General features: G+C 37.6%; 1 protein-coding gene across 1 annotated transcript; it reads left to right on the plus strand.

Moving 5' to 3' along the window:
• Positions 1–1387: 1387 nt before the first annotated feature.
• On the plus strand, positions 1388–14157 carry PDK4 (pyruvate dehydrogenase kinase 4). The gene is made up of 11 exons (XM_032402102.1): positions 1388–1737; positions 2671–2812; positions 4116–4187; positions 5080–5264; positions 5486–5572; positions 6015–6092; positions 7794–7870; positions 9661–9759; positions 9953–10063; positions 10368–10481; positions 11892–14157. Exons 1-11 carry the CDS (start codon positions 1608–1610, stop codon positions 12033–12035), a joined length of 1239 nt encoding a protein of 412 aa, XP_032257993.1. The 5' UTR covers positions 1388–1607; the 3' UTR covers positions 12036–14157.
• The last annotated feature ends 1779 nt before the right edge of the window (positions 14158–15936 follow it).

Consider the following 15936-nt stretch of genomic DNA (forward strand, 5'->3'; position numbering starts at 1 on the left):
ACTCTCCTTCTCTCTTTCTCTAAATAAATAAATATATATATATGTATATATATATGTGTGTGTGTGTGTATATATATATATATTAGTGGTATCAAAACCTATCTCCAAGTGTAGATGCAATTTAGAGCTTCCCCCATGTTTGCACAATTGTTTAAGCTTAAGTAGTGATAAAGCAGGGTAGGAATCACAAGGATACACGAGACTTGGTCCCAACCCTGATCCTTTTCAGGGAAGGGGATTCAGAGAGGTCAATACAATAATATAAATAGCTACAATATAATGTCCTAAGTGACAAAGGCCATATTAGAAGGATGGAGGAGAGGCCATCAGGAAAGACCTCTTGCAGCACATAGTTTGTGCTAGACATTTAAGAGTAAACAAAGATTTGAATTAAGGACATTCTATACAGGAGGTCAGAGTGAATAAATTCTGATGGTAGGGGGCGCCTGGGTGGCTCAGTTGGTTAAGCGACTGCCTTCGGCTCAGGTCATGATCCTGGAGTCCCAGGATGGAGTCCCGCATCGGACTCCCTGCTCAGCAGGGAGCCTGCTTCTCCCTCTGATCCTCCCCCCTCTCATGCTCTCCCTCTCTGTCTCATTCTCTCTCCCAAATAAATAAATAAAATCTTTAAAAAAAAAAAAAAATTCTGATGGTAGAAGGCGGCGAGTTAAACTGACAAATTGATCCCTTTATAACTTTGTTTTTAATTAACAGGGTAAACCTAATGAAGAGACTGTATTACTGGAGAAAAACAAATTGATGGCCTTTTATGGCCACAGGAAAAAGTAAATGTATTTTGGGAAGTTACTCAAGCCTAAGTCTCACCAAAAGGAACTTTCAGCTCCTGACTTGTACTGTTCGCTCCTGGAGAAAAGACTAGAAGCAGTCTTTAGGCTATTTATTTCTTTCACTGTCCAATGGCAGAGAAGCTCATACTTTTGAATGCAGCTGATTGGCTACTGTAAAAGCCCGTTCTGAGCAAGAACCAATGACATCCCGGAGCTCAGATTCTTGGAAATAGTTTCTGGTCAGGAATGCGTGACATTGAGACAGTCTCTCACTTGTAAACAAGGACGAGTCTGGGCGGGCCCCCAGCCCACGCGATCCGGGACTCTGTCCCAAGTGACTGATCTTGAGCCCAAGTACCTCCAGATGCCCGCTTCACCTTCCTCCTTACTCACAGCCCCGGGCACTGGTGCCAAGTCTTTCCACCGACGGGATCACGCGCCGGGGGGCGGGGCCCAAAGTTCTTTATCTGAGCTGATTGGCGCGGCCCCAGTTCTGGACGCGTTTCTAAGTCCCAGTGACTCCTCCCCTTTGGAGTTGGGGGGGGAGCGTGCGGGGAAACAAATAAAACGGCGGGAGGCGGCGGGTGGTGGCCAGACGGGAACTTGAGTCTCCAGCCCCTCGCGGCTCTTCACACTTACTGCCGCCCTCCTCCACTCGGAAGCACCCCAGAATCTCAGCCCAGGCCGGGTGCACGAGCCAGCCCACCTGCCCTCCTTGCCTAGACGCGCACCGCCCCCTCCTCGGTCCCAGGTTCTGCTTTCCTCTGCCTTCGTCCCTCAAGCCAGCCCCAAGCGCTTGCGGGCAGGGTGCGCATCAAGATGAAGGCGGCCCGCTTCGTGATGCGCGGCGCCGGCTCGCTGAGCAGCGCCGGCCTGGTGCCCCGCGAGGTCGAGCATTTTTCACGCTACAGCCCGTCCCCGCTGTCCATAAAGCAGCTCCTGGACTTTGGTGAGCTGGGAAGTAGGGCCGGGTGGGGGCGCTGGGGTTGGGGAGCTTCCTTAACTTTCAGCCTTTGTGCAGGGAGAGCAGAGCTCGTTGCTTAAAGTAACTGGAGTCTGCTCTCCTGCTGAACCTTGGATCCTCGACGCCAGTGCTCTTTGCCCTTTCCTAGATCTGCCTTATTTCTGACAGTTTGTGCCTACAGGTCAAGGCCACTTGCTGACCCGCTGATGCTGGATGGTTTGAGCTCATCTTTCCGTCCAAAGCTTCCAGTCAAAATACTTACTGCTTTCTCTCACTACTTAACAATGATTTAAAAAACTTTAAAACCCTCCTTCACAGCATAATACTTTTGGGGGAGGATTCCTAATGTTACAAAGTAGCCTCAAATTAATTCAGATTTTATCCCTTAGCCACCTTTATCTCTCTGCATTGCTAACAGTTTTGTCTCTTTATCATAATGGTTTTCCATATATTTGCATTACTGCCAAAACTGTTTACAAACTTTCTGCAGTGATCTTATAAGGAAAATTTCAAGGATTTAGTTGTGGTATTATTTATCACTAATGTGGAAACATCAGCACTCCTACCCACCCTTTTATCCCTCTACTCCAATTTCATATCTAGAACTTTCTGAACGATGTTGTCAGGTTGACATTGTGATGTTGAATTAGCTATGGGATATTTTGACTTCATGGAAGTGAATCCTCTTCCAAAAAAAGAAAACAACAATTCTCATATTGGTCATTTTTTAAAAAAAGAAAGTAAAGAAAAAGACAATGAAGGAGATACTTCTTCTTACTATAAATAGTAACCCAACTGAGGGTGAAACTATAATTTTATGATATGTGTGTGTGTTCAATATTGGTTAGTTAATACTATTCAAATGTATCATTTAGAGCTACTTTTTCCCCAAAGCTAAATAAAAGTTATTTATTACAGGTTCAGAAAATGCGTGTGAAAGAACTTCTTTTGCATTTTTGAGACAAGAATTGCCTGTGAGGCTAGCCAATATCCTGAAGGAAATTGATATCCTCCCTGATCGATTAGTCAATACTTCTTCAGTGCGATTAGTTAAAAGCTGGTAAGTGGTGAATCATTCTGAAACAGTCTCTATTTTTAAGACTAGTATCTGAGTATGAATTCTTATAATATGTTAGCATCATAATTGGAAAACGGGTGGCCTGAACAGTAAATATTTTTGAAAGATGTAAAGATGTTTTTAGTTATTTAGGTTAAGTTATCATAAGGACAGTTAGAAAGCTACAGACATCTTGCCCTGAAAAAGTACATACTTTCACAATATAATTGTATTTTAAATAATAAAAGACAGAATTTGACATTGCACATGGAATGCTATCCTAGAAATAGACAGAAGGACTACTATTTAGAGGATCTAATCTTTGTTACTTAGAAACCAATTAACAGCAGGCTTTGGGTTCAGATCCTGCCTTTGCCTCTTCCTAGTTGTGGAATTCTTGGCAAGTATCTTAAATTCTCTATGCCTCAATTCCCCTGTCTGTTACTGAGGAAAACAAAGTATATGCTTCAAAGGGTTATGTGAGTGAAATTACATGAGCTAATCCATAATAAAAGTACTTGAAACAGTACCTGGCACACAGCCAGCACTTAATAATTGTCAGTTATTATCATCTCATTTTACAGATAAGGATACTGAGGCTTGGAGAGGGTAGATCACCCAAAGGAACAGATTTTCAGAGAATAGGACCGCGGTATGCACTGAGGCAGACATACACCAGAGCCTCACCCTAATCCACTGACTACACAGCTTTTTGTTTATTGATTTAAGAAATATATACATATTAAAAATACTGTAAATATATATTATATAATTACATATATTATAAATATAAATATACGATATATAAGTATTATAGTTATATAAATATTATATATTATAAATACAAATTATAAATATATATATTATTAAACATTTACAATCTGAAACACATATTAAACAATTATAATCTGAAACACATCATCCATAGTATTTACTGCCGCTTTCACGACTTCTACTCACCTATGAATGAATATAGTAGGAAAAAATAGGAAGCCTTCCTTAAAAAGTTATTTCTAAATGCTATAAAAAAAGAAAACATTTGCCAGATAAAACAAAAAACTGACTACTGATCTGGAATGATTAAAGAAATACAAATTTTAAGTTAGAAAGGTGAGGGTTAAAGTCGTAGCTTCGTTGGTTTTTTGGTTTTTTTGGTTTTTTTAGATATAGTGTTTTCCAGGTGTCTTGAAGGAAAGTTTTCACTTTAAACATAATACTTTCTCTTTTGCAGTCATTTTGAAATGATTTAGCCACTTGTATCGGACTATTCAACTTTAAAACTTAAAGCACACCTGTCACTTTATAGGTATATCCAGAGCCTGATGGATTTGGTGGAATTCCATGAGAAAAGCCCAGAGGACCAGAAAGCATTATCAGAGTAAGTTCTATGCATTAGAATACCTTTCTAATGCACTGGGTGTTACACGAAAACAATGAATCGTGGATCACCACATCAAAAACTAATGATGTATTGTATACTGATTAGCATAACCTAGTAAAATAAAATTAAAAAAAAAAAGAATACGTTTCTAAAACTCTTGATTGTTTCCAGACATACTTCGACGATTTCTTTTAGACATAAATTAAAGGAGCTACAACTTTGAATAAAAAATAACCTCCCCCTTACAAATGACAAGTTTTGACTTGTTGGTTTTTTAAAAGCGATAAGGAATGATGGCATTGAAAATGAGGCTGAGTACGAACAAGTGCAGGGAACTGTTTATTTTTAAGGAAATCTATTTTTTCCTATAAATTTAGTCTGATGATTAGATTCACAGGTGGATTTACTATTACATAATATTAATATATGTCATTGTCACTGGCGATTGAACATTTTCTTTCAGAGTAACTGATAGTTTCTGCCTGTAAGACTAGGAAAGAAGAATCTTTTTATAAATCCAAGAAGAAATCTTGAAGGTTTTTTCCACAATGGCACTCTAGAATTCTCTTTAATATTAATTATTTTTTAATTATTATTTTTTAAAGAGAAGGCTTAATGAATTCCCAGAATGAATTCACCAGTTAGAAAGCTGGTATTTTTACATTAAGCTAGAAGGAAAAAAAAATCTGTTTGTGATACCATCCCCTCTATTGTAGTTGAAGAATCTGTAAGTGAGAACCTTAATAAAGCTTCATCCAAACATTTTATCATTTGATTTCTTTAGATGGTTACTTAAAATAAACTTTAGCCTTCTTTGAAGTAATCTAAGGGATACAAGTGAATGAAACTTACTTGAACTTTCAGTAACTGTAAATGTGTTTTGGCTTAGTTTTATAGATACTCTCATCAAAGTTCGAGATAGACACTACAATGTAGTTCCGACCATGGCACAGGGAGTCATAGAATATAAAGATGGCTGTACAGTTGACCCAGTCACCAATCAAAATCTTCAGTATTTCTTGGATCGATTTTACATGAACCGTATTTCTACCCGGATGCTGATGAACCAGCATAGTAAGTTAGCTCATCATGGTCATGATATACTGAGAAGGGTGTAGAATATAAGCCGTACCCCACCCAGATGTTTCATTCTTCAGGGGCTCAATTAAAACTACGATTGAACATTTTCCTTCAGAGCAACTGATAGTTTCTGCCTGTAAGACTAGGAAAGAAGAATTTTAATCATGATTATCCAGATTTTTATAACAACATCTTTTGTTTTTATTTTTCAACAGTTCTTATATTTAGTGACTCACAGACAGGAGACCCAACTCACATTGGAAGCATTGATCCAAACTGTGATGTGGCAGCCGTGGTCCAAGGTAATTTCTAGATTTCTGCATTTCCCTTATTGAAAATACACACTATATGATTGACTTATCTATAGTTGAGGTGACTTTGTTATTCGGAATGTTCTATTTATATTTTTATAAATACTGTCATGAAGGTCCTTTGCTTTTGAGTCAGGGGTTTAATAAAATCATTAATAAAATTATAAAAATCCAAACAGTAATGGCTAATATGCCATATTCTTATATATTATGTTCAGTCTCTGAAGTGTGCATATTCCTATTGCCACAGCTATAACTTCAACACTGTCTTAATTCTTCCATAAAACATTAAAGAGGTATTTTTTCATATATATATAAACCTGTACTTTAATGAATATTCTAGAATAAGGGTAGTACACACACTGAAGATCACATGAAAATTTTACTTGGCATAAATTCATTTCATCATTTTGAAAAAAACCTTCTATTTCAGATGCCTTTGAGTGTTCAAAGATGCTTTGTGACCAGTATTATTTAACATCTCCAGAATTAAAGCTCACACAAGTGAATGGTAAGCTACAAATAAAACATATTTTAATCTATAGGAAATTCACTGTTCTCCCAGTATGATTACTTCTTATAAATACAAAGCAACTTCTGTGTTCTTTTTCTCCCTTCTGAACTTGTCTAGAATTTGTACACTTCTTTTTTGAAGCCAAAGTTCTCTTCATCTCAGTTGGAAAGTTCCAACTGAGCATATTCAGTCGCTAATGATGATTCATAAAGAAGAATGGTTTGAGCAAGTAATTTAAGATTTAGAGTAGCAACCTAGTTCCAGTCTTAGATCAAAGAAAGATAGCTTATTGCAGAATATGGGGCAGGGAAGCCGGAAGTAAGAGGAACCACTTGGTAGCAGGAATATCCTCCTGGAGAAGTTACTCATAAGACCTGGAAACAAAAACACTTTAAATTGTACTGTAAGAAATAAGCCGGTCGTGGGACAAATACTGTGTGATTCCACTCATCTGAAGTATGTAAAATAGTTAAATTCAAAGAGGCAGAAAGTAGAACGGTGGCTGCCAGAGGCTGGGAGCTGGGGTACATGGGGAGTTGCTAGTTAATGGATATAAAATTGCAGTTATGCAAGATGAATAAATTCTGGAAATCTGCTGTACAACATCATGCCTACGGTTAACAATACTATATTGTACACTTAGATATTTAAGAAGGTAGATCTCATGTTAAATGTTCTTTTAAAAATGTTTTTAAATTACAAAAAAAAAAAAGTTTTAATTGCACTGTAAGTAGACACCACTGTTGTGGATGCAGAGCATCCCTCAGTGGCTTCAGCTCCAGGGTGCCTGAAAAGAGAGGGTCTTCCCACATTGAAATGATATTATGATGAATGCAAGGCACTGTTTTTATCTTGTCCCATAGTGTTTCTCAGAGCAGGACAGTTAAAATTAAGTTGCTCAAATTAAAAGTACCGTAACTCATGGACTGGGGATATGTACATGTAATCGATTGCTAATTTAAAAATAGGAATACAAATAAAGATCGAAAAATATCTCTAAGCATTAACAGCATTGTTGCATAATATGTGTAGCTAAACTGCTTGAACTGTTTGATAAAATAAAGAGGGAATTGTGCCAGACCTTCTGTTTTCTGATTCAAACTTTGCCAAGGCCTGGGACACCAAAGAATAATTCTTTTATTTTTCTTCTCAAACGGTATTATGAGGTTTTTGTTTCTCTGTTTTCTTTCGCCTCTCAGTGAAATGTAAGCATATTTAGCCTGTAAGATTTAATGTTTGGCTGATAAAAATCAAGAATAATCAAATGTGTTATTTCCCCATAAAATATGAAAATTATAGCTAATGTTCATTTCAGTATTATACTATGGATACATGAATTTTTTTTCTTTCTTAAAATGTATGATTTTAACTCTGAAATAGCCCAGTACAAAACAAATAATCCACATAACCTAATTTATAGCACCCTTGTCATGCACTTCATCTGACCTTATACATTTGTAGAGAAATGCAAAAATTAATCATAGAGCACAAGGCAGCAGCTGTAATAGTATTTTGAAAATAAGCCAGTTGTGTTTACTGTTTAAGAGGGAAGGTTCTAGGGTAGAATTTCAGAGTAAAGGAAGATGGGGAGTATTCTAATCTTGGGAATAAGGAGTCTCTGTTAATCAAATAGATACGGAAGTTTGTTTTAATGAAATACTTGTTTACCAGTTCTAAATGAGTTTAATTTTTTTCTAGGAAAATCGCCAGGCCAACCAATTCACATTGTGTATGTACCTTCTCATCTTCATCATATGCTGTTTGAACTATTCAAGGTATGACACTTCAAAAATAATTGCAATTTTGTTTTGTTTTTAATTCACAGGTTACCTTTTTATTTCCTTTATCGCTTCCCACTAAGTGGGAGCCTCGCTATCTTCTCCCAAACATGCTTCAGGGCTCCTAACAGAAAGAAGCCACAGTTAGCGTTGGAAAGGGCACATGCGGTTCATGAGAGCATCCACACATATTGGAGAACGCGCAATATGATTCACGATGCCTTCGTGCTCCCTGTTCTTATTATTTTTTCAAGTGTCCAACAGAGCACTAGTCATTCATGCATTTGTTAAGGAAGGTCAGGGGGTGAATGCTACAGTGAATGGGGCCTTGTTACCTCCACCCCAGCAGGATGGTCCAACTCCGAATCCAGACGTTCAGGTCCAGAGCTACTGCAGGTAGTAGGCAGGGTTCCAACCTGAGTCTAGAATATACTCAGAAGGCAGTCAGTTCCCTCCATGACCAACTTTAATGTGCATGTGAGTCATCTGGGATTTTGTTAAAATTCTGGTTCAGTGGGACTAGGGTGGGGTTTAGAATTCATAATAAGCTGGCAGGTGCTGCTGCTGGTCCACACTCCACACTTTCCATAGCAAGACTGTAGGACAGTGCTTCTCAAACTTTAGTATGCATTGGAATCACCTGGAGGGCTTCTTAAAACATAGGTTCTTAGGCTCTGGCCCAGAGATTTTGATTCTGTACGTCTGAGAATTTGCATTTCTAACAAGCTCACCAAGGATGTGAATGTTACTGGTCTGGCGTAGCCAGGTACCAAGAATCAAATCCTGCCCCAGGTTCTAAGACCAAACTAAAACTGTACTTACACCAAAAAAGATAGAAAAAAACACCTGAAGCTTTGTGATGCTTTCCAAGAGTCTCCTGGACTCCTGGAGGAGGAAGCCTAAAAAAACTGAAATTTGCTACTAATTCCGATTTAGCTTTTCTCAGAACTTACTGTTTCCTACCTTATTCTAATGTTAGTGCAATGAGGTATTGATTGTACTACAGACATCTGATCCATTTTCTTTTACTTCAGCTGATGATTAGAACTTAGTATCATATAGAAACCAGAAAGCAGATAATGTACCACAAGAAGGTTAGAGAGGAAAACGGGTGACATAAACCAAAACTTTTATCTGTATGAGATTCATCCAGTTGTCTGCAAACTTGTTTGAGTTTCTTCTCTGTAAAAGGACAAAAGATACTTTTTTCGTTGATTTCATTTATTTTTAAATTGAATGGTCCAACTCCTAGAGTTTTTTTGCCATCACTGGTAAAAGTTAAGATGATAATCAAATGCAAATTGAAATTTAATTTAGAATTATTTACTATCCTTTTAAATAGTAACAACCTTTCCCAGCAAGTTTTATAAAAGCCAATAAATTGGTTCAATGATTCACTGTTCATTTGTTATGTAATAGTCTTTGGTGCTTGGATGTAAAATGTAATGGAAAGACAGAAAAGAGAGAGCCAGGAAATGGACTATAAAAACCAATTTCTACATTTAAATTAAGCTTACAAATAAGAACTTGACAGCTAGCAGAATTGTTTTTCCATTAGACATTACTCCCAGGAGCTATATTACATGGTAAATGAATATTTTTCATTATACGTCCTGCATGACACATTCATAAATGGCTATTTACAGAGCTATTTTACTACTAACTTAAAAAAAAAATAGGAACTTTGAATTACCCTCTGTGCTGCTTTTATTTTAAACATAAAAAACAGTTATTTATTGTTTCTCATTCTTCTGCCATTGAATTCTGTATGGTTTTGATTTCTTTAGAATGCGATGAGAGCAACAGTTGAACACCAGGAAAATTGGCCTTCCCTTACACCAATTGAAGTGATTGTTGTCTTGGGAAAAGAAGATCTTACAATTAAGGTAACCATTCTCTGTTCTTCTGAGTCTCTCTTGAGAGAACTAAAAAAGTGTCAGTAATCATAAAGTGCTCTGCTTTGAGCCACAGATCAAGGTCATTTACACCGGGTGACTTTTAAATAAAGGGAAAACATTTTTAGATCGACAAACGCACCTTGTTTTTAATGCATAGCTTTGGTTTGTTTGTTTATTTAAGATTTCGGACAGAGGAGGTGGCGTTCCCCTGAGGATCATTGACCGCCTCTTCAGTTACACATACTCCACCGCGCCAACGCCCGTGATGGATAATTCCCGGAATGCTCCTTTGGTAAGACCAATTAAAAGGCTAAGTTCATCCCAGCCACCTAGTTCTAAATGTAAAGCAAGGATTACAAGGAAGTATTTAGGCAAGTCAGTCAATTTAGTTCAATTGGGCATGGGGGATAGGAGAAAGCATGAGAAAGCAAGCTGAAGACGGTGAAACAATTCACGAGAGGTCTCAGCTTGGAAGCAGAAAATACTTATCTGGGTTCTAGAACATCAGTAGCAGGGAGGATAATAACTCCTTCCTATGTTTTGTATTTCAATGAGCATGTCCATTGCTTTGCCAATAACTGATCTTTTCCCTCTAGGCTGGTTTTGGTTACGGCTTGCCAATTTCTCGTCTCTATGCCAAGTACTTTCAGGGAGATCTGAATCTCTACTCTATGTCAGGATATGGAACAGAGGCCATCATCTATTTAAAGGTATCCTTTCAATTCAGTAGAAACAATCATTTTTCTATTTTCTTTAAGATTTTATTTATTTGTGTATTTGAGAGCGAGAAAGAGAGAGTGAGTGCAAGCAGGGGAAGGGACAGAAAGAGAGGGAGAGAAAGAATCTCAAGTGGACTCCCCAATGAGTGTGGAGCCCGACTCGGGGCTCGATCTCATGAGCCTGAGATCATGACCTGAACTGAAATTGAGAGTCGGACGCCCAACCAACTGAGCCACCCAGGCGCCCCGAAACAATATTTCTGAAAGCAATGCTGTTTTTATGGCCCCAAGTTCCGTGGTCCCCAGTGAATACCCCCAACTGAGTTAATGCAAATAACGACCATAAGTCATTGTATTTTCTGTTTGGTATGTGTAGTTGTACTATATAATATTTAATATGATAACTTACCAGTTAGAAGTGGGGCCAAGCTACCTGCTTCAAGTGAAGCAAAATTGTTTCTCAAGATGCATATTAGTTTCCAAGTGAGGAGATCCTCCTGTGAATTTTTTAAACCAACACCTTTTGGCATCTGTGAGAATAGCTGTACCTTGGTTTTACTTAAACTCGTGGGAAATACATGCTAATAATGTTCCAGCCTAGAAAACAACGGATACCAAGATATTCAAGACGTTAAGCTGACCTTATTAGAAATCCAGGGAAGGAAAAGCTAACTGCTCACAAGCAGTCAATGGGATGTCTGGCATTTCCTGATTAAACTTTAAAACTTGGTACATGTTTTTTCTATTTCTGATAAAGCCTCAATTTATTTGTTAAGGTCACTGTCCTGATTCGTTAATTGTTTTCCAGCTGTTTTGACTGAAAATGTAGTTACAGATATTAGTAACTAAAACATTAAGTTTGTAGGCTCCCATTTTGTGCAAGGGAATTATTTGCCGAGAGGCTTTTGACTATCTGAAAATAGTTAATGTATTCATTTCTTAAATGAACAAAAGTCTTCCAAGTACTGGGAAAGATTAAGAGATGATAGATGTATAGTATCAGATTTTAATAAATTAATAGTATCAGATTAGGACTCTTTATCACAGAGGCAAAGGTTTTTGTAAAGAAAGAATAGCTTTGCTATTCAGTTCTGTCACATCAGCAATATCTGAATAAGGGACAGGTGTAAATATTGAAGACAAATTCTGTTCCCCAATTTATAATTGTATATATGCTATTTTAGCCCCTAGAGGGTAGAAATAATATTTGTTTTTTACTTTACTTTTATACACTGCCTAGCATACTATGGGCTATGGTGTGCTCTTATTAACTGAATCAATTAAAGGAACATATTTGAATGTTTGAATACTTACCTCTGGATTTATTTTGAATAATCACTTCATGTACAAATCATGCCCTGAATACTTTGAGTTGATTTTTCTTCCCCCCTCTTCGTGCAGGCTTTATCCTCAGAGTCTGTAGAAAAACTCCCAGTCTTTAACAAATCAGCCTTCAAACATTATCAGATGAGCATCGAGGCTGACGACTGGTGTATCCCAAGCAAGGAACCAAAGAACCTGGCGAAGGGGAAAGTGGCTCTGTGAAGAGGGACACTCGGGACACTTTACGGGATCAAAGTGGGTCTACGCCAGTGCTGCTTCCTGCATGGTTGCGTGTGAACTCTTGTTTCCTCAAAAACAAACAAAAGCAACAAAAACTCCTTGATCGGAACAGCGGTGCAAAGAGGAACGAAGCCCGTTTCTCTGACCCAGGAAAGTGTAATGTAGGCATTATTCTTTAACTTAGCATAACGTACGAGCTTGTATCAAATCCAGGAAAAGCCTCAGTTTGCCATGTCTATATCAACAAGGATGGGAATGCGAGCAAAGTGAAGATATAAGCTAGCACTTGCAAAGACTGATATTTTAGGCCTGCTGTTGATGACATAAGATATTGGTATTTATTGCGTATCAAGTGTCAATATGCCAATATCTCCCTGCCATCAAAGGGGTGGGGCTTAGTTTATGCTATGTCATTAGAAATGTATGTAAAGGTACATTTCCTATATTTCTGTGTGCTCTAGGGAGGAAAACTGGTGACTAAATAACATTTACTTTGTATGTTATTTGAATGAGGAGGAATGAATCAAAACGTTTTATTCAAAGTTGCAGCCAAGGCATTGGGCCAGTGTAGAAACTCAGAACAAAGCCTCTTCTGATAAATACCGTATCTTCATTATGCTGCTCTCCTGTTCACACTTCTTGTCATAAGTGAACACTTATTGCCAGGTGCCTACCTAGTCTTGGGTGAGTTTTAAAATAGGCACTGAATTCAGGATGTTGGCGGTTGGAGGGGGAGAAGAATTGCCAAAGTGATAGCCAAAACTCTCTCTCACCTTGCTTTTTTTATAAATGAGATGGTAGATTGGAAAAACCAATGTTAGGGAAAGAAATCATGCATTCAGAAGCTAAATCAGTAGGAGGGGCTGTTCTCTCCCCTGCAATGGTGGTAATCCAATGATGGCATCCCCTTTCTAGGCTTAAAAAGATACATTTTTGATATATGTGTAATTATATTCTCTACACTCCTGCATTAACATTAAAAATGATTCCTAATTATCAAATGGCTCGAGAACATTAGAATTTAAAGACTTCTTGGAACATTTTTAACAAATAGCCTGGGAGTAAGAGGTTTTCATGCCAGGAGGCTTTCATTTGAATCATTGAGACTGAGGGCTGATAAATGAAAGTTGTAATGCATATGGAACTTTTGGGGACTTCAAGTATAATAGGCAGGTTGACAGGCCTGTCTAGTACATAACTCTCATAGAAGGAAGGGAGGAAGGAAGGAAGGAAGGAAGGGAGGGAGGAAGAGACGAAGGGAGGGAGGAAAGGAGGAAGGAAGGAAGCGGGGAAGGAAGGAAACAGGGCAGGCATCTTGCTTTTTCCCCTACAAATTATTTCAAGAAATGATCTATATTTTCATAGATAAATTACTGGCAAGAGGATGAATTGATGTCTTTCAGAACAGAATGGCTTCTTTAAATGATTCTCTCACTTTTGCGAGATAATGGGCTTTTATGAGATAATAAACTCATCCATGTCAAATTGATGTGTCAACCAGGATATAAAAAAAAGCTAGAATTTTCTGCGTTGTAAAAGAATCAGTACTGTTTGTATACGTTGAATTTAACATTCGTGTTTAATTTTGTTGTGGCCTAGAATTGTGGTGCTTCTGGTCGTGGCCATAGAGGCCTCAACTGATTTGTTGTGGATGTCAGACTCTATCATGAGAAGTCCTAGAGAGTGGCTCTTCTTGATGGTGGGACTCTGGCTCATGCATTTATCGATTACACAAAACTATTTGCAATAGGTTATTTGACTTTTTAGTTTTTACTGAACTTAAACATTTTGCATGTAAATACTTGTATTTACCAAAGATTTAAAGCAGTTGATTAAGTAATTAACCCCAACACTGTGAACTATCTTTAAAATACTAGAGAAGAAATGTTAATATCACAATAACATAAACTGTGCAAATTGAGTTCTATAAAATAGAAATAGTCTACACTGGTATTTGTGAAATCTATGGAAGAGCTTTAGGATTCTAGCAGATGGTTACTGAATGTTCAGGACCACTTAAGTTATTGATGTATAAATTGTGTTTTTTTTCTCTATGTACAGAGAGATGTAATCATTTTTATAATAAATATTTTTATTATAACAGTAAACATAGTCTTTTGAAATTCATTTCTCAAATAGATGGCAAAGTACTAAGAAAAATTTGAGGTAAAGATTTTCTTCACTTTACATTCAAATTGGGTATAGCCTTTTAAAAGTATTGAGAGCAACTTAAAATTTTGATTTTTAGATAAAAGATAAGTACTTTATAGAAGTCCAGAAATTTCTGATTGTCCTTTGCTTTCTCGTGTATGCTCCAGTAGCACATAGTGTGTTTATCTACATGAATTTATTGAATATATTCAATAATCATTTTTGCGATGTATATATTCTGTACTTTTTTTTGGGTAAACTTAAAGTTTCACTTGGTGACTGTATTTACATAATAAATACAGTAGAGTACCAAAATAATTACCTAGATAATTTAGGTTCCCAAACAACTTCTGGATTAAATATCTGAATAATAATAAGGTAGAGAGAAGACAGAAATTACTAAATTAATCTTCACACTGTCTTTCTTAACTAATCCTACTTTATGTTACTTTAGATAACACCCATTGCTTACCTCCTAACGCCCATATTGGCAAAGTTTTATAAATAAAAAAGACAAAGAGGGAGGGGGGAAAGAGGAAAGAAAAAAAAAAAAGAGAGAGAGAGAAAGGAAGGAAAGAAAGAGAAGATGGAAGGAAAGAGGGGCGCCTGGGTGGCTCAGTCGTTAAGCGTCTGCCTTCAGCTCAGGTCATGATCCCAGCGTCTTGGGATCGAGCCCCGCATCGGGTTCCCTGCTCAGCGGGAAGCCTGCAGCTCCCCCTGCTTGTGCTCTCTCTCTCTGACAAATAAATAAAATCTTTAAAAAAGAGAAGAAGAAGGAAAGAAAGAGAAAAGAAAATTAGTGGAATGGATTTGTCATAACTAAATTCTAAAATCTTGTGAGAATAAGCATATTTGAATCAGAAATGCAATCAACCTAAGGCATTAGACCTAAAGAACATAGAGTAAAGCACTTTATCAATGACCCTCTACTTGGCTACCTTAGTTTCTTCTGTCAGAGAAGTATGGCACCTTGTATCTGAAGAAAGCGCATGCGCACATGCACACGCACGCAAACACGTACACACACACATGGATTTAGCGGTACAGTGTCCTTGGATTAAGCTGCTTGGAAGGTAGAGAATTGGTGCACTACCCAGGCTCAGAACCTTCATCCACATTTTCATAGAAACTGCAAGACTTTACGTCCCACAATTCTCCATGTATGCACACACACACATCTTTTTAACTCAAGTCAAAGGATACTAATTTTCGAGTTAAAGTTGGCTGAATTTTCATCAAACCCATCTTTATACCATTTCTCCCAAATTTCAAATTTGGCCTCAAATGGCAAAAGCATTTAATCTTAACTACAATGACATGTGCAGAGAGAGAGAGAGAGAGAGAGATATCTTTGAGAGCTAGTAGCTTGGGCATTGACCTTGATAATTTCTTCATTCTTGGCTATACTTCCAAGCAGTGCACTTACCCTTAGCTGTGTACCAACACGGCAAATGTACATGAACTCTGCAGATCACTTTGATCTGGCCTGGTGAGAGTTGAGGGACTATCATAATTTCACAGGAGCTTAGGTAAGAAATCCCTAAGCCCCTTGCCATGAACACTGAAAGCAGTGGGGTTTTTATTTCCATCAGTGTTTTGTCCATATATCTCTCTTTTTGATTTTTCACTTTTTATCTTAAATCACAGTTACTTAGGCGGTCCATAAGCATTCACTGGACAAATAGATGAATAAACACATAAACCAACTTCTGCCTATAGGACAGCCTCTCTG

The sequence above is a fragment of the Phoca vitulina genome, unplaced genomic scaffold, assembly GCF_004348235.1.
Source record: "Phoca vitulina isolate PV1807 unplaced genomic scaffold, GSC_HSeal_1.0 scaffold4, whole genome shotgun sequence".
NCBI lineage: Eukaryota > Metazoa > Chordata > Mammalia > Carnivora > Phocidae > Phoca > Phoca vitulina.